Below are 25627 nucleotides of genomic sequence, written 5' to 3'. Positions count from 1 at the left end.
AATTTGAAAAAGACCAAAATCCTGACGTTCCAAAGACGTTCCAGTTCTCAGAAACACAGATTTACACTAGGAAATACAGAAATTGAACACACAACAAATTATAACTATTTAGGTTTGATTATCAATTCCACAGGACGTTTTAACTTGGCTGTGAATGAACTGAAAGAGAAAGCAAGAAGAGCTTTCTACGCCATCAAAAGAAAAATTCCAATTGACATCCCAATTAGGACCTGGCTCAAAATTATAAATTCAGTAATACATCCAATTATGCTATATGGTAGTGAAGTGTGGGGTCCTCTAGCCAATCAAGATTTCTCAAAATGGGAAAAACACCCAATGGAAGTCCTGCATGCAGAGCTGTGTAAAATCATCCTGGGAGTCCAGAGGAACACAGTCAGTAATGCATGCAGGGCAGAACTCGGCCAGTATCCGATCATCATCAACGTTCAGAAACGAGCCATCAAATTCTACAAACATCTCCGATCCAGCGACCCCCGCTCCTATCAGTATAAAGCTCTTCAGTGCCAAGAGTGGAACAAGGACAAGAACAGTTCCTTCTGGACACATACACCAGGGATTCAGGACAATCCTCAGTCTCTCTGGACCAACCAAATCATTTCAAAACAGAAAGAAAAATATATCACCTATTGGAAGGAAAAGACAAAAACCCAAAACAAATTAGAATTCTATCTGACCCTCGACAGAGAGTACACAGTGGCAGAATATCTGACCACTGTGACCGACAGCAAACTGAGGAAATCCCTAACGAGGTACAGGCTCTGTGCTCACAAGCTGGCCATAGAAACGGGCCGCCACAGACAGACCTGGCAACCCAGGGAGAGCAGGTTGTGTTTATTCTGCAGTCAGGGAGAGACAGAGACAGAAAGTCACTTCCTGTTACACTGTGACAGATACAAAGACGTGAGACAGACTTATTCTGAGAGGATAGGTAGAATCTACCCAGAGTTCAACCATCTGCCTGATCCTCTCAAACTGCCCTACCTGTGTGGGGAGAAAAGTCAGTGTGCAGCATTAGCTGCTAAATTTGTAGATTGCTGTCACACTTTAAGGGAAGAGGGACACACAGCTGGATGAGAAATGTGAGGAATAATATATGAATGTATGTGAAAAGTTCTGTTTTAATTGGCTAAGGTGATATTTTGCTGGTTTATGTTTCCTCAGAAACACAAGTGACATAAACACAGAAACAATGATAGTCAGTAGACAGTGGAGGCACAGCAACACACACACACACACACACACACACACACACACACAATAATAAATAGGAGGGGATAGAATTATTTTTATGTTACTTAATTATTATTATTATTATTATATATATATATATATATTTTTTTTTTTTTTTAATTTATTTTTTTTTAATTTTATTTTATCATTTATTTATGTATTTATTTTTGTTATTTAATACTTTTATTGATGATTAATCTCTTGTTACATGCTTTGGCAATATTGTTTGTTTGTGAACTGTCATGCCAATAAAGCACCTTGAATTGAAAAAAAAATTGAATTGAGAGAGAGAGAGACGCCCCTCTGGTCAAACTGAACTCATTTCTCCGACCTGGTTAGGTCTCTCCTCTCAGCTGGTCTCTCTCGCTGTAGCTCCGCCCCCTGCTGGCTCCTCACAAGAACAACCACTTTCCACCAGCTCTAACACACACCTGCTTCACCTGCACACACACACACACACACACACACACACACACACACACACACACACACACACACACAGGCTGATCTGCAGCTGTAAGTCAGTGGATCACCAACTGACACCAGGAAACTTGAAAGTGCTTCATATTGCTATTTGTCTCTCTCTCTTTCTGTCTCTCTCTACCTCTCTCTCTCTACCTCTCTCTCTCTCTCTGTCTCTCTCTCTCTGTGTCTCTCTCTCTGTGTCTCTCTCTCGATGTCTCTTTCTGTCTCTCTGCCTCTCTCTCTCTCTCTGTCTCTCTCTCTCTGTCTCTCTGCCTCTCTCTCTCTGTCTCTCTGCCTCTCTCTCTCTGTCTCTCTCTCTCTCTCTCTCTGTGTCTCTCTCTGTCTCTCTCTCTCTCTCTGTCTCTCTGCCTCTCTCTCTCTCTCTCTCTCTCTCTCTCTCTCTGCCTCTCTCTCTCTGTCTCTCTGCCTCTCTCTCTCTGTCTCTCTCTCTCTCTCTCTCTCTCTCTCTGTCTCTCTCTCTCTCTCTCTCTCTCTCTGTGTCTCTCTCTCTCTCTCTCTCTCTCTCTCTCTCGCTCCTCCCTTTATTGGAATGAAGTTTTAATAAAATGTGTTGCCAAAGCAAAACGTCACTAACATAAACAATAAAATAATAGAAAAATGAATAAAAAAAAGCAATGTTGAAAATAAAACTTTTTAAAAAACGGAGTAATCCAGTATGAGTAAAGCTGACAAATACATAACACAACTCTCTCTCCCTCTCTCTTCTCTCTCTCTCTCCTCTCTCTTTCTCTCTCTCTCTCCTCTCTCTTTCTCTCTCTCTCCTCTCTCTTTCTCTCTCTCTCTCCTCTTATCTTCCTCCTTTCCTATTTCATGCGCGTTTCCTTCAATCTGCTCGTCTGCATCTCACAGCTCCCACAGCAGATGAATGACTAACTCTCTCTCCATCAGCCTGTGTGTGTGTGTGTGTGTGTGTGTGTGTGTTGGGGTAGCAGAGCATGTCTGTGTGTGTGTGTGCATTTATTTTCTCCCTCCATATTTTGTTGTTGTTTTTTTTCCCGTCTTCGCTAGAGATTCCTCTCTTCACACATGACATCACAGCAAACAGAAGAGAGCGATGAAAGAAAACCACCAGAGAGACGCAAACCATCTGTCTGAGAACACACACACACACACACACACAACACACACACACACACACACAACACACACACACACACACACACGCACACATCCAAGACACACACAAAGAACACACAGCGAAGACACACATAGGACACACAGAGAAAACACAAAACAAAGACACTCACAGAAAACACAGAAAACACACACACATAGAAAACACACACACCCAGAAAACACACAGCGAAGACACACACAGAGAATACACAGATAAAATACACACACACACAGACACACAGAGAAAACACAAAACGAAGACACACACAGAGAATACACAGATAAAATACACACACACACACACACACACACAGAAAACACAAAACGAAGACACACACAGAAAACACAGAAAACACACACACATAGAAAACACACACACACACACCCAGAAAACACACACACACAGAAAACACACATCCAAGACACACACATAGAATACAAAGCGAAGACACACACAGACAATACACACACACAATGCACACTGTCGGTACAAACACAAAATGAGCACAGTGTACACACACACACACACACACACACACACAGAGTACACACACACACACACACACACTGCACTGCTCGGCTGCCTGTCGCTCTTCAGCCGTTCGTTCATTCTGGACTGATCTGGTGTTTCTGTGATGGATTCTGCTGCTTCAGCTGATTCATCACAGTCAGTCTCTCTCTCCAGACCTGCAGCACTCCATCTCTGATCCAGACCTGCAGCACTCCATCTCTGATCCAGACCTGCTCCAGACCTGCTCCAGACCTGCTGCAGACCTGCTCCAGACCTGCTCCAGACCTGCTCCAGACCTGCTCCAGACCTGCTCCATCTCTGCTCCATCTCTGCTCCAGACCTGCTCCAGACCTGCTCCAGACCTGCTCCAGACCTGCAGCGCCCCATCTCTGCTCCAGACCTGCTCCATCTCTGCTCCATCTCTGCTCCAGACCTGCTGCAGACCTGCTCCAGACCTGCTCCATCTCTGCTCCAGACCTGCTCCAGACCTGCTCCATCTCTGCTCCATCTCTGCTCCAGACCTGCTCCAGACCTGCTCCAGACCTGCAGCGCCCCATCTCTGCTCCAGACCTGCTCCAGACCTGCACTCCTCCCCTTCACGTTCGTCCCAAAGCAAAAAAAGGCGGCGGTTTGCATTTTGAGGAGTTCAACGCCCAGAAATGACGAAACGAAACGTGACGTCAGGAAACTGTAAACTCACCTCACACTGTTTTGGATTTCCACTCTTAAGTTTCTATTCGTCACTTCCTGTGTGTGGAGAGGATTTCCTGCCAGTAATCTGAACCAACTACAGGAAACCACCCCAAAACAGCAAGGGATTATGGGTAGTAGGAGACAGATGCAGGTTCCTCATGCTTGGAAAGCCGTATTCAGCTGTTTCTTCATGTGTTCTGAACTGGTGTGAAAGGGAAAAAACTCCTTTGTGCACCTTGCTGTGACAGTTCTTCTTCTTGTCCTTAACTGGTATGAACACCACCGAAGAAGAAGCAGGCAAGTCCATCGTGCTGAGCTAAAGTTACAGAGACTAGAATCAGATTTGTTTTGCTTTATCTCGAACCTGCAGGATGACAGATCACTAAAACTGTCCAATAAACAAGTTGCTTTATGGGTCATGTGACTTTTGGCTGGTCAGTGTGAATCTAAACAAACCAAATCCAAAAATGGAACAAAGTAATAATAATAATAATAATAAACTTTATTTGTATAGCACCTTTCATACAAGAAATGCAGCTCAAAGTGCTTTACAACAGAGAAGTTACATGCACCGAGTGCTTCACATAAAACTTGATAATGATAGTGAGAATAAGATAAAGAGGAGAATAGAATACATAAAATGCATCTTCACATGAAAATAGACAGAGAATGAGCATAACATAAGATGGAAAATAAAACCCACTGAATAATAATAGTAAAAATATGAGGAATGCATAACATAAGATGGAAAATAAAACCCGCTGTACATAGGATGCATAAAATCAAGTAAAATACAACATTTTAAAAGTCAACCTTCTTCTGGTTTGAACCAAAGAGAATGAACTGCAGGTGTGATCAAACCCTGAATAACTCCAGTTAGCAAAACTCTATTTTCTTACTTACTTATTCCAGTAAGTGGCAGCTTGACTTTCAGAGTTTCCAGTGAAGCATATTTGAATTGAATGTGATCAGCATCCAGACAAACAGCATCACCGCTCCGCCACATGATGAGAGGAAAAACACCGGAGAGAGAAGAGGAGTGAGGCTGCAGGTCTGGATTCAAAACCCCCACACTGATCTGTTGACATCCGGTCAGCTCTGGCCTGCAAAATCACTTTCTTTCCAAGCATATATACTGCGGTACGCTCTATAAAGAGGTGCCATGCTGTTAGTAACAACAAAATCTATACTTTCCTTATACTGTCAGCCAAAGAACAAAGTGTGAGTTAATTACAATAAAAGAAAAAAAAACTATACAAAAGAAAAACTGGAGAGCACAAAATAATTTACTACTTCAAAGACATAAAGTGCTGCATCTACTGTAATGTTACCTGCTGTCAGTGTGTTTTTAGGTCAGTGTGCTCTGACTGACAGTGTTGTTGCTGCTGTGTCAGTAGTGACTTGATTTTGACACATGCTGCAGTTTCGGTGCATTTTGGGCCTGAAATCAAACTGTTGTTGGTGCAGAGAAGAGTTTTGAAAAAATTGTGAGAAATGCTTGTAACCAATTGTAAAAAAGCTGTTAATAATTTCTTAAAATAACATTTTCCCAGAGAGGCTTCACTGTAATATTTTACCTATTGCCTGTATTATTCCTCTGTAACCGTTTTTGATATCTTTTTTTGTGTATTTTATTTACCATTTTCTTATCTGTGAAGCATTTGGTAATTCTTCCTACTCGAAGGATCCTAACCCCAAAAACCTGCTGCAGAAGGAACTAACCACCAAAGTCAAGCCTGGAAATATACCGCACCCCCCCCCCCCCCCACACACACACACACACACACCACAAAAAACAAGACAGGTTCATCAACTGCAGGTTTTTTATTGAATCAAATGTGGCATTTGCAAAACAGACTTGCTCCCCTCCATCATGATCTTCAGTCACAGGAGCACAGTATGACCTGGCCATGGCTTTGATTTAAAACATTAATTCACTTTTGCTTCACAACTTCCTAAACCCAATGTTTTATATATTATTGCAGTGTAGAAAATTAAAGATTCAAGTCTCTATAACAGACATTTGGCACCAAGATTTGTATTTGGACCAAACCAGAGCGCTGAACTGACGTCAGAGCGGGAAACTAGCTTTGTCTGCTGGTAAATCCCAAATTGGACTTTTATTTCTACCAGGAAAGTCGATTTTTTTCATGAGTACAACCTCTAAATGAAGCGGCTGGTAGAATAGAAACTCACAAGCCAGAGCCGAAGATTTACCAGCATTTGATAAGTTGATTTCCCGCTCTGGAGTCGGTTCATTATCTGTTTACTTCTGCAAACTATGACTCATGCTCCTCATTATAGACCGTGCTTTAACCGCAGTAAACATCGCCAGTGAACACCCATTTAATTAGTCGATACTTGGATTTATTTGCATCAAGAAAAAACAAATTACAGAATTAGAAAATTATGCGTTATTGTCAAAATAATAAAAAAAAAAAAAAAAAAAAACTTGAGGGAAGAAGCACAACGCTGCCGGCTGGCCATGTGGAGGTGAAGATGGTCGACGCTCCACATCCTCTGCTGTGTGTGAGGAGGGAGCAGGCAGGCGGTCGGACACGTAAACGCTCCCGGCGGGCGATTTAAGCGGACTGGGGAGGGAAACCACGTCTTTATGTTGGCAAAACTACACAAAACACCTTCCTGGATGTGGGGGGAAAAAAATGCCTCAAAACGCCAAGCATCCCCTTTAATATTTGATTTCCCCCCCCGTCTCACTGCAGCCTGTGTTAAATCTAAAAATCGCCCACTTCAGCTTTTAACACTGATGTCGCCAATGACCCCCCCCTTACACCTCCCCCCCCCCTCCCTCCGCCACCCTCAAAATCCACCATGACACCACTCCAACGTATGGAGACTCATCGTTTTATTGAAACACCTTGTAGTACAAAACAAAAAAGTTACATGAAACGGTGCCTCCTTATTGTGGCACAAGACCTAAAAAAAAAAAAAAGGAAAAGAAAAAATAACCCGAGGGGAGGGGGGGGAGGGGGAGAGGAAGTGTGTGGGAGGGTCATCACCACTCGTCCCTGATGTTGTGTGGAGCTGCAGTGGTGTGTCTTTGCGAGAGCGAGCCTGCCCCCTGGTGTCGTAGGGGGGTACTGGTGTTACAGAGTCCCATGTTGTTCAAGAGGTAAAACCGCTGTGTTAGCTAATAGGAGCTGGTGGGGCTGCTAGGAGGGGGGGAGAGGGGGGAGGAAGAGCAACAGCAGCACATAGGAGGAGGAGGAGGGGGGAGGAGAGGAGGGAGGGGAGTCGAGGGATTCGAGTGGCGTTTCAGGAGAGAAGGGGAGGGCTGCCGGCAGCTTTTAGAAGCCGTGGACTTTGAGCTGTTCCTCCTTGGCCAGGTCAATCTGCAGAGAGAGAGAGAAAGAGAAGAGGGGGAGAGAGAGGGGAGGGGGAGAGAGAGAGAGAGAGAAGAGGGGGAGAAAAGAGGAGTTAGACACTGAAGCAACCTCTGGCCTCTAGTCAGCGTGCTGCGTTCACAAGCCACAGATAGACAGCTGATTGACATCAGAGTCGACCCCGGAGTCAACCTGGCAATGTTTACCACAACACAAAGGGGAAAAAATGAAATACTCCTGTTGTCATACAGCGATGTTACATGCCCATGAAAGGCTATCCTGTCAGTCATTAGTTTAAATTCCAAGATGCTACATTTACTTTTGGGGAAAATGCTGATAATATATTGGTAAAATCTACTTTCATTATTAGTATAGGTTTCAAAATGACATTAGATAGCAGTCCATGATATTATGCTTTAATGCCAGCAATCATCTCACAACAGCTCAATTTTCTCCAAAAGGTGAAAATTGCTTCTTGTAATGAAACCATCTGTATTGTTGTGAATGTGCGACTGATCGATTCTTGTTAACAAGGCAACTGAATGGATCAGAGAAACGCAGAAAGTTGCTGCATGTATACACATCCAGACTATAATGGGCACTTAACACTGGACGGTGAGATATATAAGACTACCTAACAAATTTAACTGGCAGCTTTTTGACCAAGAACAAATGCCTGACCGAAGGGATTGAGGCTGAAACGCACCAGGCCGGTCCATGCAGTGCGAGCACAGGAGGAGTATCTGAGAGGAAACTGCTCACTAGGATTATGGGTATGACAGTGATGCAACGGGCAGCAACCCGAGTGCCCATAATGACAGTAAAGATCACTCTCAAGGCTATCGGGGCTTTTATACAAGTTTCAAAATGAAACAAATGACCAGGAGATGTGGTCGACCAGTAGGGTCTGATATTGCCTCACTTGCCAAGGGCTGTGAGCCAAGAAGGATTTTACTGCCCAAAATAAATAGTTTTCGTACATATGTCACCTACATGTATCTAACACCCTTTTGTATAGAATCAGGCACTGTGGTAAATTAAGCGCAACAGAATTAAAATAAGAGCGCATTTTAAAGCATTACGTTTTCATTTCAGTGGCACTTTGTCAACCGAGTACAGAAGCACAGAATGTATTTTGTGCAGCGGTTAAGTTTCATTTGCAGACATTATAGCAGTCATTTGACTACGATGTAAAGAGGTGGCGATATCTGACTATATAAAAAAGAGGGTGATTTCTAATAAGAGACCCACATCGATGAGGAACTGGCAGATATTCTTGCGCTGGTCTCCCTGCAGCTGGATCACTTCACCATACTCTGGGTGCTCAATCACTGTCCCATTGCAGGCAAACTTCTGTTGAGGGGCGAGAAGAGGGAGAGACAGAAGAACAATCAGAGTCAGTGGGCCAGAAAACACAAGCACACACTCTTCTCTCAAAACAAATCAAGTATTTTCACTCGGCGTGATTTGGTGACATTCCATTATCATGGTGTGAAACATACCAGCTTCCGAGTTTATAATAACTACCACAATTTGACTGGTGGAAAATAGTGAGGAAATTATGGGGGATATAACAGCGATCTCCACTGGAAGTAAACTGTTGGGTCAAAACAACTACATTATGACTAATATGTTTAAAGACAGATACTATGTTAATAACCATTTTGGAATACTTGGGAAATTATTATTTTTGTCAATCAAGGGCTTAAAAATACCTGTTAGCCCTTAAGAAAACCCAAATCTGATTCAATGAGTCACTATTTTTCAAAATGACAGACATCTCATCTCGGTTACAAACACAAGACTTGACGGTGCCGTAGAAAAATAAAACCCTGACAAGTATCCCTCAGGTGTGTAAGACTATGTGCAAAGCTTCCCTTTTATCCACCCCGGATCCTTCTACAAAAGATGGGAAAATTGGAAATAAAGTCTGACCATCCCAAACACAGTACCTTCTTGAAGGCCTTGACTAGCTTCTTCTTGTCATAGTCGGCGGAAATGCCCTGGACGGTGGTGAGGGTCTTCCTGCCGTTCCTCTGTTGGATTCTTATGTGGATGTAGTCCTCTGTCCCGGCTGGGAGGCGGTCATCACCCTTAGTTGCATCAGCAAAGGGGTCTGGAGGGGGGAGGGGAAGAGGACAATAGGGGATGTGTAGTTAGAATAACAATAAAAGCAGAGAACATTAAAGAAAAAAAAATGGCCCAGGCAATAGTATACAAGGACAGAAACCAAGTTGAAAAAACGGAAATGAATATTAATGCTACCAATGACGGTCTAAATGGGTCAGATTGCTTAAAAATACTTTACCACCAAGCTACAGCCATAGAAAAAAAAAAATGTACAGGCCTGCTAAGGTTACAAGCAGAATCACTGCAGCTCACCACCACCAACAAGGATTCAAGTTCCTTAAATTAAACCCTGACCCAGGTAATCTTCGTGGGACAATCCCTTTTGACAAAGGACGACCACTAATCAAACCCTCGCAAGGTGACAACTGCTTACTCATGAGGCCTACCGCTAGCTACACTGCTATGCACGGCTGCATAATTGCTGCAATCGCCGTTAACAAAGTGCAAAAACGCCATCTCGGTCTATTCATGTTATCATACGCGACGACGCTGGGGTTAGCTCCCGATCAGAGGACTTTTGTGATAAAACACAAAGCTGATGGCGGATAAGCTTTCACCTTCAGCTGCTGTGGTGCGTTACGTTACAGCGCCTGAACCTAGCGCGCACAGACCGCTTAGCTAAACTGCTTCCTAGCAACAGCGCCGATTCTCTCCGTAGTCCGTGAGCTGTCATCTGGCAGCAGCCACGGCTTTCCTAGTTGGACGGGTCATATTTCAAATGAAGGATTGCGCAGACGTGCAGCAAACTAAATATACAGCTAAGCGGCTTGCAGACATTTGGCAGCGGTGGCCATTGCTAAGTGGCTCAGCGTTAGCTAGCGTTTTTGAGATGGTTAGAAAAACAAGGGCCTACTGTTTTTACATTGACGCTAGATGGTGGCCTGCCAAGTTATCAAACCCAAGTGTAAAATATTACATTGGTCATTTCAGACGGATTTCAAAATCATCATGTATATTATTTCTCAAATTTCCGATCCGAAAAATGAGCTAACACGTTAGCGAGATTGAGGCCTAATGGCGGCCAGTTAGTGTTAGCAAAGGCCTGCTAATCGGCTAACACGACCAAGTGAGACAAACCTGTACACTTATTTACAGCAGCATTTGGACCATGCCCAAAATATCATCATCAACATATTTGGCGAATTCAAAATATAGTATCACTGACAGGCAGTCAGAAATTCGATATTGTCTAATCGTTGCTATTCCAAGCTGGCTAACGGTAGCAGTCGCCCTTCCCCCACCTTGTTTGTCGGTTCAGTTCGGTGAAATGGCTTACCAAAAGTTTGGAGGTTCTGGATAGCGGACATACGATAAGATTTGCTTTCCTTTCGGATAATAACTTGGTTAGCGAGCGGTTCGTCGGCTAACTTTTGAGTTTTCAGTCGTATTTGGGATCCTCCTGTTAACGGGGACGACGCTTGGATCGGCTTTGGAAGCTCTCACAAAATGGAGACCGTTGAGCTCGTACAAGTGAAAAACAAGCCTTTATAGCCCCGCCCCGAAACCAACGTCCGCACGTCGCTGACGTACGCAATGACGGACGTCGGCGGACACTGCGCCCATTTCTTTCTGCTCTTACCGGAAAGGTGACGTCATTATTTAGCCATCCTTGGTGATAGGAAAATTACAAAAGTATATTATGGGAAATTAACAAAATATTTTATAAATGATTGATGATGAATAAATTATTTCAAAAGTCAAGACTCACATTGGTGTATTTACTTTTAATATATCTTATTTTGTTCTTTGGTTTTATTATTGCTTTTTCATCACTTTTTATCACTTAAATTCTGTTTTATCTCTGCTCAAAAAAAGTAAACTATCTATCTATCTATCTATCTATCTATCTATCTATCTATCTATCTCTATCACAGTGTAGGCGGGGCCTTCATAGGTGACCTCATTGTTAAGCCATCCTTGGTGATAGGGAAATTACAAAAGTATATTATGGGAAATTAACAAAATATTTTATAAATGATTGATGATGAATAAATTATTTCAAAAGTCAAGACTCACATTGGTGTATTTACTTTTAATATATCTTATTTTGTTCTTTGGTTTTATTATTGCTTTTTCATCACTTTTTATCACTTAAATTCTGTTTTATCTCTGCTCAAAAAAAGTAAACTATCTATCTATCTATCTATCTATCTATCTATCTATCTCTATCACAGTGTAGGCGGGGCCTTCATAGGTGACCTCATTGTTAAGCCATCCTTGGTGATAGGGAAATTACAAAAGTAGACCTATAGGCTTATGGGAAATTAAGAAAATAGTCAAGACTCACATTGGTGTATTTACTTTCAATACATCTTATTTTGTTGGCTTTATTGCTTTTTCATTACTATTTGTCACTTAAATTCTATGTTTTATCTAACTAAACTATATCTATCTATCTATCTATCTATCTATCTATCTATCTATCTATCTATCTATCTATCTATCTATCTATCTATCTATCTATCTATCTACCTACCTACCTACCTACCTATCTATCTATCTATCTATCTGCAGATACGGTGCTTTTCTATTTTTCCTTCACAGTGTAGGCTGGGTCTTCATTCATAGACAACAGAGCTGTAACACACTGTGATCAGAGCAAACTAATTAGTAATGATGTGTATTAAAAATATATATCATTTAATTTCTAATCTGACAGTCCTCAAACTGGTCAGGTAACAGTGGCATGTATTAAGGGAGGGAACTGGAAAGAGGCTATAATATAAAGAAAGAAAATGAAACTATTCAACAGCAAGACATCAACAGTGACAAGACATCACAGATCAACTTTACTGCCTTTACAAGACAAACATGGCCAGCAAACCTTCTCAGCCTCGTAAGTATATTTAATGTACAGTATACTACTCAGGGCAGCATTTGGGTTTGGCAAAGCACAGACATTTTTTCATAAATATAAACCAGCAGTAAAGTCACAAAAAAGATTCATTATTTATTAAGTAGCTTTCAGTGAAATCTTACTTTCACCTGTAACTGCAACAAGCAATAATAATCAATACTTACTAACACACTCTATAAAGATAAGATAAATAAACCAGTAAAATAAAGTAATCAATAATATTTTTCCTAAAAAAATAAAATAATTTATAGTAAACATAGACTTTGTTCCACACAACATATTGTTATCAAATTAGAGACAGCACAGGGTGAGAAATAAACACCATCAGCTAAATGCTGGAACATTTTGGCTGTAGGATTGTTTACCTGCCAGGCACTTCAGCAGGTAACTGACCTTCGTTTGGTGGTTCAGTTCTTCTAACAATATGGGTGGCTGGTATGGTCGGGAAATTTCCAGTTAAGAAACAAGCTGTGAGGAATCCTGCCTGTCCAGTCTCTACTGGAAGTTGTGTAGCTCTTAGTGTTATTCTGTGTATTTGCTGGTTGGGATCCAAGATCAGTAATGACTGGAGGCGAAGACTTGTTTTGTTTTTGTATTGGCATTTTTTTTTTTATGTTTTGCTTTCCGTTTTTCCGTTGCTGTTATATCTGTTGAGTTGTACATGTGGGCATTTTTTTTTTTTTTTTTTTTTAAAGACCAAGTCAGAGATTCTTATCAACCCGCTGACCATGAAAATGAAGCGTAACAGCTTCCTGGATGGATGACACTTGTCCTTCAGATCAATCCCAATGTGCCACACGTCACGTTTTACCAGTTAAGACAAATGTATCAGAATGAACAGTGTGTTGTCGGGAGGAGCTGGAAGGACTGGGCTGACAGGAAGTCATGCACACAAAATACTGACCCATTTAATACTTAACATTACATGCGTCTTATTGAGATTTGATCTGGACAGAACTTAACTGCATACAAATATTGGTAAAAATGCATCAAAGAAAGTGAAAACAGTTAATCTGATCACCCCAAATTGCTCAGGAAGGGGTCAGAGATGGATTTGGTCACTCTGAAGCCAAGTGTGAATAAAGTGTACATTGCATGGAAATTAACATAAACATGAGTTTTGTCTGTTGTTATGTACTCAGCTGTATTTTCCACTTTATTTATCCTTCTTATGTAATACAAATAATTCAGACTTGCAGAAGAACATCAGTATTGTACACCTATACTTGCCATCTTGCTTCCCAGTAGCAGCACTGAAATGTGGAGGACAAAATAATTTTGAAGTAGATCTTTCAGCATTACAACCTCCATCAGGCCTGTGAGATTATGGCAATACACATTTATGGTTTTGCATTAATTAAAAGACAAACTTGTCAGACTGGTGATGCATATTTGGATGTGGATGTCAAGACTCTTACAACATCTATAATGTCCTTGTAAAATTCTCCAACAGAGAAACCACAATCAAAGGAACCAGAACTGCGGATTGTGCTTGTTGGGAAGACTGGAGTTGGGAAGAGTGCAGCAGGAAACACCATCTTGAGGAGAAAAGCTTTCATCTCTCAGCTGTCCTCTTCCTCAGTGACAACACACTGCCAGAAGGAAACAGGAGAGTTGAGGGGGCAATCTCTGGCTGTTGTTGATACTCCAGGTCTGTCTGAAACCACAAAACCAGATGGACTCCCTAGTTTGTCTGACACCAAAGCACGAGATGAGGTGGTGAAAGAAATCACAAGATGCATGTCATATGCTTCTCCTGGTCCTCATGTGTTCCTGGTTGTGCTCCAAGCGGGCAGATTCACACAAGAAGAACTGGAAACAGTGAGAATCATTCAGACCGTCTTTGGCAAAAAGGCAGAGTTTTACACTCTGGCCTTGTTCACCCGTGGAGATGATCTGAGGGCTGATGGAGTCTCCATAGAAAAATTAATTGGTGATAATTCAACTCTTCGCAACTTCATCAGGGAATGCCATGGGGGATACCATGTTTTTGACACCAGAGACAATGACGATCCCTCTCAAGTCATTGAGCTACTGCAGAAGATTGACAGGATGGTTCAGAGAAACGGAGGAAGCCACTACACCAATGAAATGTTCCAAGAGGCTGAGAGAGCCATAAGAGAAGAAAAGCAACGCCTTCTGACAGAAAATCCTATGCTGACACCCGAAGCAGCAAGAAAAACAGCTGAGAAAGACAATTCATTCATTAAAAAGTTGGGCGCTCTCCTGATAGCTGCACTTGGAGTTGCTGTTGCAGTGTGGAATGGAAGTAAATTAGTTTCATCTGTTGGTGGTGCAGTGTCGGCTGCAGTGAGAGGTTCAGTGGGTGGTACAGTGGAGGGTGCAGTGAGAGGTTCAGTAGTAGGTACAGTGGAAGGTGCAGTGAGAGGTTCAGTAGTAGGTACAGTGGAAGGTGCAGTGAGAGCTTCAGTAGTAGGTACAGTGGAGGGTGCAGTGAGAGGTGCAGTGGGAAATGTAGTGGGAGGTGCAGTGGGAGGTGCAGTGGGAGATGTAATGGGAGGTGCAGTGGGAGGTGCAGTGGGAGATGTAGTGGGAGGTGCAGTGAGAGGTGACATCAGAGCAGATGTGGGAGATGTAGTGGGAGTGGCTGTGAAAGGTGCAGTGAAAGGTGCAGTGAAAGGTGCAGCGGTGGTTGCAGTAGGAGGTGAAGTGGGAGGTGTAGTTGGAGATGTAGTAGGAGGGGTAGTGGGAAATGCAGTGAGAAGTGCAGTGGGAGGTGCGAGGTGCAGTGAGAGGTGAAGAAAGATGTTTTGGAACCTGTGGTATCGGGAATTGTTGATGCAGCAGGTCTTATGGGTTTGGAGAAATGCATTAAATGGTGAATCTTCAATATTCCTTAGTCAGTAGTTTGAGCTGATCAGACCAATACTTACAAGAAAATCGTGGTAGGGTTAGGGTTAGTTAATTGGCTGTTCATACTGCGCGTGCCTTAGTTGACAGGGCCAGAGGCTCGGATTGCATCTATGTAGTGGTCTGCAGCTACAATTTTTTAAACAGGCATTTATGTATTTTTGCTGCTTTGGTATTGCATTTTACACTACATTGTGTTAACAAGTTAACATTGCTAGCTGGCAAGCACTAATTAGGTAGCATTAATCGAAAATAAAAAAATAAATGGTAAGAAAAAGTCAGTAAAATTACTTTCTAGCTATATATCTACCACAACGGTGGATCAACCATTCTCCAAGCATCATTTTTGAGACGTTTATTCCTGTAGTCTTAAAAGTTGTAGAGAACTGGGAAGCTGGGAATCCATTTTGCACTTGCCAGGCAGGACTATTGACCATGAAACAAAATCACATCAGAAGGGAAACAAGGAAGCATGCAAATCTGATTGACTGTTGACAGTCAATAATCCAGAGAAGTTCAGCTGTGGTGACAAGCTTGTTGAGCGTCCATACATCAGCCGAGTTTCCCTGATCATTCAGCTTTATAGGAAATAAATGGACTTCCAGTGACTTGTTGCAACGTGAACGTACAGTGAGAATTTGACCACAATTTTGATTAATGTAAAAAAGTTTCAGACCGGTGACGCTGAGAAGTGAGAAGAGAGAGGGTGATGTGTTGGAGCGCAGAGTGACCGTGGTGGACACCCCTGGGCTCTGCAGCAGCCAGCTGTCTGAAGAGCAGGTGAGGGCGGAGCTGGAAGAAGCCCTGCAGCTGAGCGCTCCGGGTCCCCATGCCTTCCTCCTCACCCACCAGCTGGGACGCTTCACCCAACAAGAGCAGAAAGGGATGGAGACACTGGAGAAGATGTTGTGTCCTGCAGTCAGACGTTACACCACGGTGCTCTTCACGTACGGAGACAGACTGGGAGACACCGACATAGAGCAGTTCATCAGGGAAGACGAGAACCTACAGAAGCTGCTTCAGAAATGTGGCGGGCGTTATCATGTGTTCAACAACAAAGAGGCAGGAAACACTGATCGGGTCAGAAAGCTCCTTGACAAAATAGAGCTCAGCAGAGAGGGAAAACACCCATATTATGTAAGAAGCTCTTCCCAGTCAAAGGAGTCTGCACTGAATCAATTGTTTCATGCTATGTGGATTCTGCTAAGCTTTTTTTCCAGCAGGAGACGTCTGCTGTTGGTGGCAGGAGCTGCATTAGTGTTGGGATCCAGATACTACCTATCAAGATAGAGGGGATTGTGTGAATGTGGCATGACATGGCAGAAGGCTATTGAAACATGAAAAGATTAAACAATCAAAATTTACAATTGTTTAGTGGAGGATCAATGGATGAAATTATTTTCATAAGCTTTGATTAATAATTTGATTTCAGTTTTGGCTGGATGGAGTGTATCACCTTGTATTGAGAATGTCCGAATAAAAGGCATCATGAAGTCAAAACCACTGTAGTTGGAGTTTTTACAGCTACACACGCCTAACAGGGTTGGGTAGTAACAGAATATTTGTAACAGTATTATGTTTTCTTAATTTATAAAAAAATGCAATGTTCCATTACGTTACCTAAAAAAATATGTATTCTGATTACAGTTACTTGTGAAAAATGAGAGGATTACTTTTGGGAATACTGTTAAAGTGAATTTCCAGGACTTTGTAATTTCTCACTTCTTATGGGTACTTTTATATTTCAAATGTGTAAATAATCTGAAAGTAACTGCGTAATCACAATACAATATTGATTTGTTTTGATCAGTTAACTAGTAACATAATGGAAAACATTTTTAAAGTAACCTACCCAGCCCTGCAGCCTAATGCATTTCACTTGGGATTATACAGTATGTGACTGTGCCGTCATGTTTCAATCACTTTGACTGTAAACTTAACATTAATTTTAACCTTTATTTATCCAGGGAAATTTGACTGAGCATGCAACACCCTTTATCATTCATTTCCCAGATTTTCTCAGTCTGTCTGGGGATTCAGTCCTGTGCTAATGTGGCTGTAGATGTTACACAGGTATGAAAACTTAACGTGATAGAAACTTGATGGTAATGTCCTGTATGTCTGTAGTTTACATCCACATTTACATTTCAGGCATTTAGGTGACCAGATATCCGGAGTGACTTACAATGATGTCAACAGTACAATAAGCTTTAGTTCCTAGATCACCAACATTACAAACAACCAATAGTAAGGAGGTCAAGGGTCAGAGGTCACAGTGCAATTGTGTAAGAAATTAGGGCTGGGAAAAGGATTAAAATATGAGCTAAGGAGTTAGAGGGTATTTGAAAGAAATTAAAATTAAATGATTACACAAATCAAAATAGAGGAGAAGTAGAAGGGAATGTTTTTTTATGGTAATGATCAGATGATCACACTCTGCTGGACATCTGGAGGAACTACAGCCATCCACAGAGACAAGCTCTTCATTTCACTGACACTCCTGTCAGGGTAAAATATGAGTGAACAGGTGAGAGTTCATGATAGTGCAAGAATAATGAGCATTTGAAGGTTTCCATGCTGTATATCAATTTTGACTTCATAATATTTCATAATGAGTGTTATTTCACTCCCTGTTGAGCCTTCTGGAGGTGCTGACAGCCTAATTCAACCAAACATCTGTGATGAAGGGAGCAAACCTTAATACCCCAATGATAAGTGCTGAAATACTACAAGGGAAGTTACATCAGATCCTGTGTAATGGTCAATTTCACATCAGAAGTAATTCTCTAAAAGCAGGTGTCACATTTTTGGTAGATATGTGTGCAGCCTGTACCAGGCTCTGGTATGAGCTTCCCTTCAGGCTAAAACAAATTTTATTGATAAAACCTATAGTGAGTTGAGCTTGTAGAAGTGGAAAACAAGCCTTTATAGCCCCGCCCCGAGACCGCCTGCACATCACTGACGTAGGTAATGATGGACGTCGCCAGACACCACGCCTACTTCTTTATAAACCAGCATGTCCAACCCAAAATATAGCCACACACTTTGAAAAGACAGAGAGATAGACAACAGACAACACATTATGGAAGGTAGACACACAGACACAGACAAGTTTTGTGAAGATTGGACACGCAGTCTATTAGTTACGGCTAATTTTGTGTTAGTTATGACAATTCTGAGTGTCCCACATCATTTTTTTACGGCCCCGGGACGTCGGGACGTTCTTAGTTTCGAGTCCTGTTATAGTCGCACCTATGTTGAAAGACTCAAGAATATTAAAACTTTATTAGTGCCCTCCATTAATCAATTCAAAAATGGCTTCACAGACAACATCTTGACAGTACAGACATCATTTGTCTTTAGTTTGATAAAGATTGATCTAATTATCTTGAACATATCACACTGTCAATTTATCAAACTATTTGCAGCTGCACATTTCCATCTACCATACGCTCAGTTTTCAAGATATCATTACAATTTTTTTGTCTGTTTACTAATGAAGGTATGGCACTTTCAAAAATCATGTTGGTTGCTTTCTGTAACGGAGGACAATGCTGTGGGATCACGGTCGTTTTTGCGATAAACATAGGGGGGGCGATTTCAGAAGATTCATTAAAGAGTAAATCAACACTAAATCACACAGGGCAGAACACTCTCTAAATTCTCAATGGATTGAAACTTTCCCGCATGTTGCACTTCACGTTACACACCCCAATCAGTGATGTCAGCAGGTGTTCAGCATCGTCTGTCAAAAGCAAAATAGCTGATTTGACATCACTCTTGGCGTTTCCATCAAGTCATTTTATGCATAAATTGAAGTTTCAAATGGGAGTAAACTGAATGGAAACACCAAATTTTGAAAAAAAAAACCCAAATATTGAATGTAAGTTTTTACATTCGCTTGATGTGGATTTGTTGGTGTGTCGATAAAGAGGTTATTCAAAAAACAGCGTTGGAAACAGATTTTGTGAATTAGTAATTACATTACCTGATAATACTGCACAGCAGATCAAATGTTGTTCTGGACATCCTGTTGCACCCAAAAGCTCTCTGTAAAATGTCTTTAACAACGTCCTCACAGAATTGTTTTGTGCGTCTCCTTCCCCAGATGTACGGTGACCGTCGTTGAATGGGCATTTCTCCTTCAAATATTGGTCAGAGCAGTTAGTCATTGCCACCGGGCAGCAAGAAATACGGCCAGCGGTAGATTACATGACAGAATAATTATTACTTCTCCGATGGCAAGTAACTCTTGTAAAGCCCTCTCCAGTTTTTATTCGGGAGACCTGTAATCTTGTCTCACCTCAAACTCACACAAACCTACTTATTGGCTTAAAAGCCGTTAATGGAAATGCAGCATGATTTGCATTGTAAGACTACTTTTCAAAAGTTTGCTTAGAATCTGTGCAAAACCTGAATGGAAACATGGTTACTGATAGAGTTGTGGCTACAGGTGTAGCATGGTGGTTCAGTGGTTACCATTGTTACCTCCAAGCAACAAGGTTGTGGGTTTGAATCGCCGCCCCGGTCATTTCTGTGTGGAGTTTGCATGTTCTCCCTGTGTTTATGTGAGTTTCATCCCACCATCCAAAGACAGAGGTCAGGTGGATTGGAGACTCTAAATTACCTTAGGCATGAATGTATGTGCATTGTAGGACATAGTATGATATATGACATGTACAGTATATGATGGTATGTTAAGCCATTTGAAACATGATTGTGATGAAAGGCTATATAAATAAACTTGACTTGACAAGTGCAACATGGTTTAAAGTTTCAACCCATAGAGAGCAGTGCAGAAGCAGTTCTCTGCCCCATGTGATTTAGTGGGTTATTGTGATTGGGGTTCAAATCCATGCTTGTCTTTTTCAAAATCATAAACTGCCGAGAACAAGAGGTATATTTTCCAAAGGAAAGTTAAGTCATCATGAATAACTTGAACAATGTGCGATGAACAGTATGGCTGCAATTAAATGATAAACTTGACAAAAGACACAGGCTAACACAAAATTAGCTATAACTAATCATCTGCGTGTCCAAATGTTTTTTTAGGCTGGCTGTCTACCCTCTCTACCTTCTGTAATGTTTTGTCTGTCTGTCTTTTCACAGTGTTTGGACCCCTCAATCGCTGTGTGCAGCTATATTTATCACTTAAATTCTGTTTTATCTCTGCTCAAAAAACTAAACTATCTATCTATCTATCTATCTACCTATAACCAGATACAGTGCTTTTCTGGTTTGCTTCACAGAGATCAGAGCAACCTAATTTTTGATTTGTTTTCTAATCTGTGAGTGTTCAGCTCACGGTGCCCTCAGTCCTCCTACTGGTCAGATACAGGGGCGTGTTTTAGGGGAGGGAACTAGGAGGAGGCTGTAATATAAAGATGGGTTGAAAATGAAACTATTCAACAGCAAGACATCGACACTGACACGACATCACAGATCAACTGCCTTTACAAGACAAACATGGCCAGCAAACTTTCTCAGCCTCGTAAGTACATTTAATGTACAGTATACTACTCAGGGCAGCATTTGGGTTTGGCACTTTTGTTCCCTAATATAAACCAGCAGAGTAACAACTCATCCTCTTCTAAAGTCACAAAAATAATTAGTTATGAATTAGCTTTCAATTAAATCTTACTTTCACCTGTTACCTGCAACAAGCAATAGTAATCAATACTACACACTCTGTAAAGATAAGATAAACTAGGAAAATAAAGCAATCAATAATATTTTTCCAAAAAGAAGTCATCAATATTAAAGATAGAATTTGTTCCACACTCAGTTACAAGTATTACTATAATTTTATATAATTACAACAGCAACAATACTACTACTAATAATAATTTTGCTGTTTCATGTTTCAAACTCTTTCTCCACACTTTCAATGAATGCAAATTAATTTCACGAATCAAAACATATGTTGTTATCAAATTAGGGTCAGGTCAGGTCGAGAAATTAACACAATCCATCAGCTAAGTGCCAGTACATTTTGGCTGTGGTTGTAGGATTGCTACTTTGGCAGGTAAACAACCTTCGTTTGGTGGTTCAGTTCTCTTCTAACACTATGGTTGGCTGGAGAAATTGGTGATTGGTCTTTCTTGGAAATTTCCAGTTAAGAAACAAGCTGTGAGGAATCCTGCCTATCCAGTCATGTGTAGCTCTTAGTGTTATTCTGTGTATTGGCTGGTTGGGCAACACGATCAATAATGAGTGGAGTCAAAGACTTTACATTTAAGGAGAGTAAAGTTGTGATGATGACAATTAAAGTTGATTCATTTTTTTTATTTGATTTGTTTTGAGTTGCTGTTATATCTGCAGTTGTACATGTGAGCAATTTTTCCCAATTAATCAATCAATCAATCAATCAATCAACCAATCAAACTACAAAACAACCAATCATTCAATCCACCAACTGATCAATTCACAAAACTTTAAAGACCAAGTCTATTATTTTTGGCATAAACTGGACTGCAACACTTCCTTGACTTTGAAATTGAAATTGAGATTTTCTCTCATGACGTTGTGTCACATTCTGTCTGTCAGAGATTCTTATCAACCCACTGACCATGAAAATGAAGCATAACAGCTTCCTGTTATGATGACACTTAGTCCAGCAGGCTGACCACACTGTGCCACACATCAGGTTTTACCAGTTAAGACAGTGTGTTGTTGGGAGGAGCTGACAGGAAGTCATGCACACAAAATACTGACCCATTTAATACTTAACATTACCTTGTGCAGAGTTGATCTGGATAGAGCTTAACTGCATACAAATCTTGGTAAAAAAAAAAAAAGAATCAAAGACGCAGTGAAAACAGATAGTAATCTGATTACCTCAAACTGCTCAGGGAGTGGTCAGAGACACATTTGGCCACTTTGAAGCCAAGTGTGAAGAAAGTGTACATTTCCGATCCGGAAATGAACATGAGTTGTGTCTGTTGTTATGTACTCAGCAGTATTTTCTATTTTATTTGTCCTTCTTATGTAATCAATTTCAGACTTGCAGAAGAGCATCAGTAGGCTATTGTAGACATACAGTTGCTATCTTGCTTCCCAGTAGCAGCACTGAAATGTGGAGGACAAAAGAGTTTTGAAGTAGATCTTTCAGCATTGCAACCTCCACCAGGCCTGTGAGATTATGACAAAACTGGTTTTGCATTAATTAAAAGACAACGTTGTCAGACTGGTGATGCATATTTGGATGTGGATGTCAAGACTCTTACAACATCAATAATGTCCTTGTAAAATTCTCCAACAGAGCAACAACAACCAAAGGAACCAGAACTGCGGATTGTGCTTTTTGGGAAGACTGGAGTTGGGAAGAGTGCAGTGGGAAACACCATCTTGAGGAGAAAAGCTTTCATCTCTAGGCTGTCCTCTTCCTCAGTGATAACACAGTGCCAAAAGGAAACAGGAGAGTTGAGGGGGCAATCTCTGGCTGTTATTGATACTCCAGGTCTGTCTGAAACCACAAAACCAGATGGACTCCCTAGTTTGTCTGACACCAAAGCACGACATGAGGTGGTTAAATAAATCATAAGATGCATCTCATTAGCTTCTCCTGGTTCTCATGTGTTCCTGGTTGTGCTCCAGGTGGGCAGATTCACACAAGAAGAACTGGAAACAGTCAAAATCCTTCAGACCATCTTTGGTGAAAAGGCACAATGTTACACTCTGGCCTTGTTCACCCGTGGAGATGATCTGAAGGCTGATGGAGGTTCAATAGAAACATTAATTGGTGAAAATCAAGCTCTTCGCAACTTCGTCAGCGAATGCCATGGGGGATACCATGTTTTTGACAACAGAGACACAGATCCCTCTCAAGTCAGTGAGCTACTGCAGAAAATCAACAGTATGGTTCAGACAAACAGAGGAAGCCACTATACCAACGAAATGTTGAAAGAGGCTGAGAGAGCCATAACAGAAGAAATGCAACGCCTTCTGACAGAAAATCCAAACCTGACACTGGAAGAAGCAAGAAAAACAGCTGAAATCAATCAAGAATGGGTTCCTTGGATGATGGCTGGAGCTGGAGCTGGAGCTGTTGTTGGAATTGTTGGTGGTCCAGTGGGAGCTGTAATAGGAACTGTGGTAGGGGGAGCTGTTGGTGCAGCAGGCTGTAGGTTGAAAGTTCATGAGAAATGCATTACACAGTGAATTTTCAATATTTCCAGTCTGAATAATTAGTTTGAGATAATGAGGCCAATACTTAAAACTGAAGAGGGAGGAAAATCATGCTAGCAAAAATTTGCAGATTTTATTTTAATGTACTTTATTTTGTTTGGCTTGATTTGTGCCTTTTCGCAGAAAGTAGTTTACCAATAGCCTGTTCACATTGCCAGTGAATTGGTTGATGGGTCGCTCTATTCTGACTGAATGTGGGCCAGAGGCTCTGATTGCATTTATCTAGCTGTCAGCAGCTACAAAGTTGTGTACAGGCAAATCATATATTTTTTGCGTAGATTTTTCAACAAGTTAACATATCTAGCTGGCAAGTGCTAATTAGCTTTAATCAAAAAAAAAATAAAAAAATCTGCAAAATGACTTCCGAGCTTACCACCGACCCCAATGATCGAGGCAGCCATTCTCCAAGCCTTGTTTTTGAGACTTTATTCCTGACGTCTTTCAGATAAAAGAGAACTGAGAATTGCTTTTTTTAAGATTATTTTTTGGGCATTTCTGCTATATTCGACAGTTACTGTACAGTAGAGACACACAGGAAACAATGGGCAGAGAAAGTTGACAACATGCAGCAAAGGGCGCGGGCCGGATTCAAACCCGTACCGCTGCGATTAGGACTTAGCCTAAATGGTACACACACTACCGGTTGAGCCAGCAGGGCGCCCTAACTGAGAATTTTTGAATGGCTGCCTGAAATTAATTTCTCCTCCATTTTGCACTTGTCAGCCACAACCATTGTTCATGAAACAAAATCACATCAGTAGGGCAACAAGGAAGGACGCAAATTTGATTGCCTGTTGGCCAATGACCATGAAAAGTTCAGCTGTGATGACAAGCTTGTAAAGCGTCCAAACAACTTTCCCTGGTCACTCAGCTCTGTAGGAAGTGAATGGACCTCTGGTGATTTGTAATTGTGTTGATCGCAGCGTGAACACAGAGTGACAACTTGGCCAAAATTCTGGTTCATGTATTCCAATGTATTCTTTCTATGCTTGTGCTCATTGTGTTAATAAATACCAATATGCTGAGAGATAATGTGTGCCAAGCCCATTATTGATGTGGATTTGTTGGTGTGTCGATAAAGAGGTTATTCAAAAAAAAAGTGTTGGAAACAGATTTTGTGAATTAATAATTACATTACCTGATAATACTGCACAGCAGATCAAATGTTGTTCTGGACATCCTGTTGCACCCAAAAGCTCTCTGTAAAATGTCTTTAACAACGTCCTCCCAGAATTGTTTTGTGCGTCTCCTTCCCCAGATGTACGGTGACCGTCGCTGAATGGGCATTTCTCCTTCCATTAAAATATTGGTCAGAGCAGTTAGTCATTGCCACCGGGCAGCAAGAAATACGGCCAGCGGTAGATTACATGACAGAATAATTATTACTTCTCCGATGGCAAGTAACTCTTGTAAAGCCCTCTCCAGTTTTTATTCGGGAGACCTGTGATCTTGTCTCACCTCAAACTCACACAAACCTACTTATTGGCTTAAAAGCCGTTAATGGAAATGCAGCATGATTTGCATTGTAAGACTACTCTTCAAAAGTTTGCTTAGAATCTGTGCAAAACCTGAATGGAAACATGGTTACTGATAAGAGTTGTGGCTACAGGTGTAGCATGGTGGTTCAGTGGTTACCATTGTTACCTCCAAGCAACAAGGTTGTGGGTTTGAATCGCCGCCCCGGTCATTTCTGTGTGGAGTTTGCATGTTCTCCCTGTGTTTACGTGAGTTTCATCCCACCATCCAAAGACACACAGGTCAGGTGGATTGGAGACTCTAAATTACCTTAGGCATGAATGTATGTGCATTGTAGGACATAGTATGATATATGACATGTACGGTATATGATGGTATGTTAAGCCATTTGAAACATGCTTGTGATGAAAGGCTATATAAATAAACTTGACTTGACAAGTGCAACATGGTTTAAAATTGCAACCCATAGAGAGCAGTGCAGAAGCAATTCTCTGCCCCATGTGATTTAGTGGGTTATTGTGATTGGGGTTCAAATCCATGTTTGTCTTTTTCAAAATCATAAACTGCCGAGAACAAGAGGTATATTTTCCAAAGGAAAGTTAAGTCATCATGAATAACTTGAACAATGTGTGATGAACAGTATGGCTGCAATTAAATGATAAACTTGACAAAAGACACAGGCTAACACAAAATTAGCTATAACTA

At 41.3% G+C, this 25627-nt stretch overlaps 1 protein-coding gene and 1 pseudogene across 2 annotated transcripts; one reads left to right on the top strand and one right to left on the bottom strand.

The window, feature by feature from the left end:
• Window positions 1-5866: 5866 nt before the first annotated feature.
• On the bottom strand, window positions 5867-10990 carry eif1 (eukaryotic translation initiation factor 1). Its single transcript, XM_071906516.2, has 4 exons — window positions 10808-10990; window positions 9354-9517; window positions 8653-8754; window positions 5867-7410 (listed from the first exon to the last, which is right to left on the bottom strand). Exons 1-4 carry the CDS (start codon window positions 10836-10838, stop codon window positions 7366-7368), a joined length of 342 nt encoding a protein of 113 aa, XP_071762617.1. The 5' UTR covers window positions 10839-10990; the 3' UTR covers window positions 5867-7365.
• A 1319-nt stretch (window positions 10991-12309) lies between these two features.
• Window positions 12310-23755, top strand: LOC139917070 (GTPase IMAP family member 8-like; annotated as a pseudogene). Its single transcript, XR_013505006.1, has 5 exons — window positions 12310-12367; window positions 13842-15132; window positions 15928-16546; window positions 20672-20750; window positions 22521-23755. The product of XR_013505006.1 is annotated as a GTPase IMAP family member 8-like (transcript).
• The last annotated feature ends 1872 nt before the right edge of the window (window positions 23756-25627 follow it).

Source organism: Centroberyx gerrardi, chromosome 7 (genome assembly GCF_048128805.1).
Source record: "Centroberyx gerrardi isolate f3 chromosome 7, fCenGer3.hap1.cur.20231027, whole genome shotgun sequence".
Classification (NCBI taxonomy): domain Eukaryota; kingdom Metazoa; phylum Chordata; class Actinopteri; order Beryciformes; family Berycidae; genus Centroberyx; species Centroberyx gerrardi.
The sequence above is the reverse complement of the archived record's forward strand: the minus strand, read 5'-3'. Positions and strand labels throughout refer to the sequence as shown.

Coding starts and splice junctions, on each gene's coding strand:
- eif1 (XM_071906516.2), bottom strand. CDS start 10,838: ATGTCCGCTATCCAGAACCTCCAAACTTTTG. Junction 9,518..10,807: donor CCAGAACCTCCAAACTTTTG/GTAAGCCATTTC, acceptor TCCCCCCTCCAG/ACCCCTTTGCTGATGCAACT. Junction 7,411..8,652: donor TCTGCCAGTTCCTCATCGAT/GTGGGTCTCTTA, acceptor CTCTCTCTGCAG/ATTGACCTGGCCAAGGAGGA.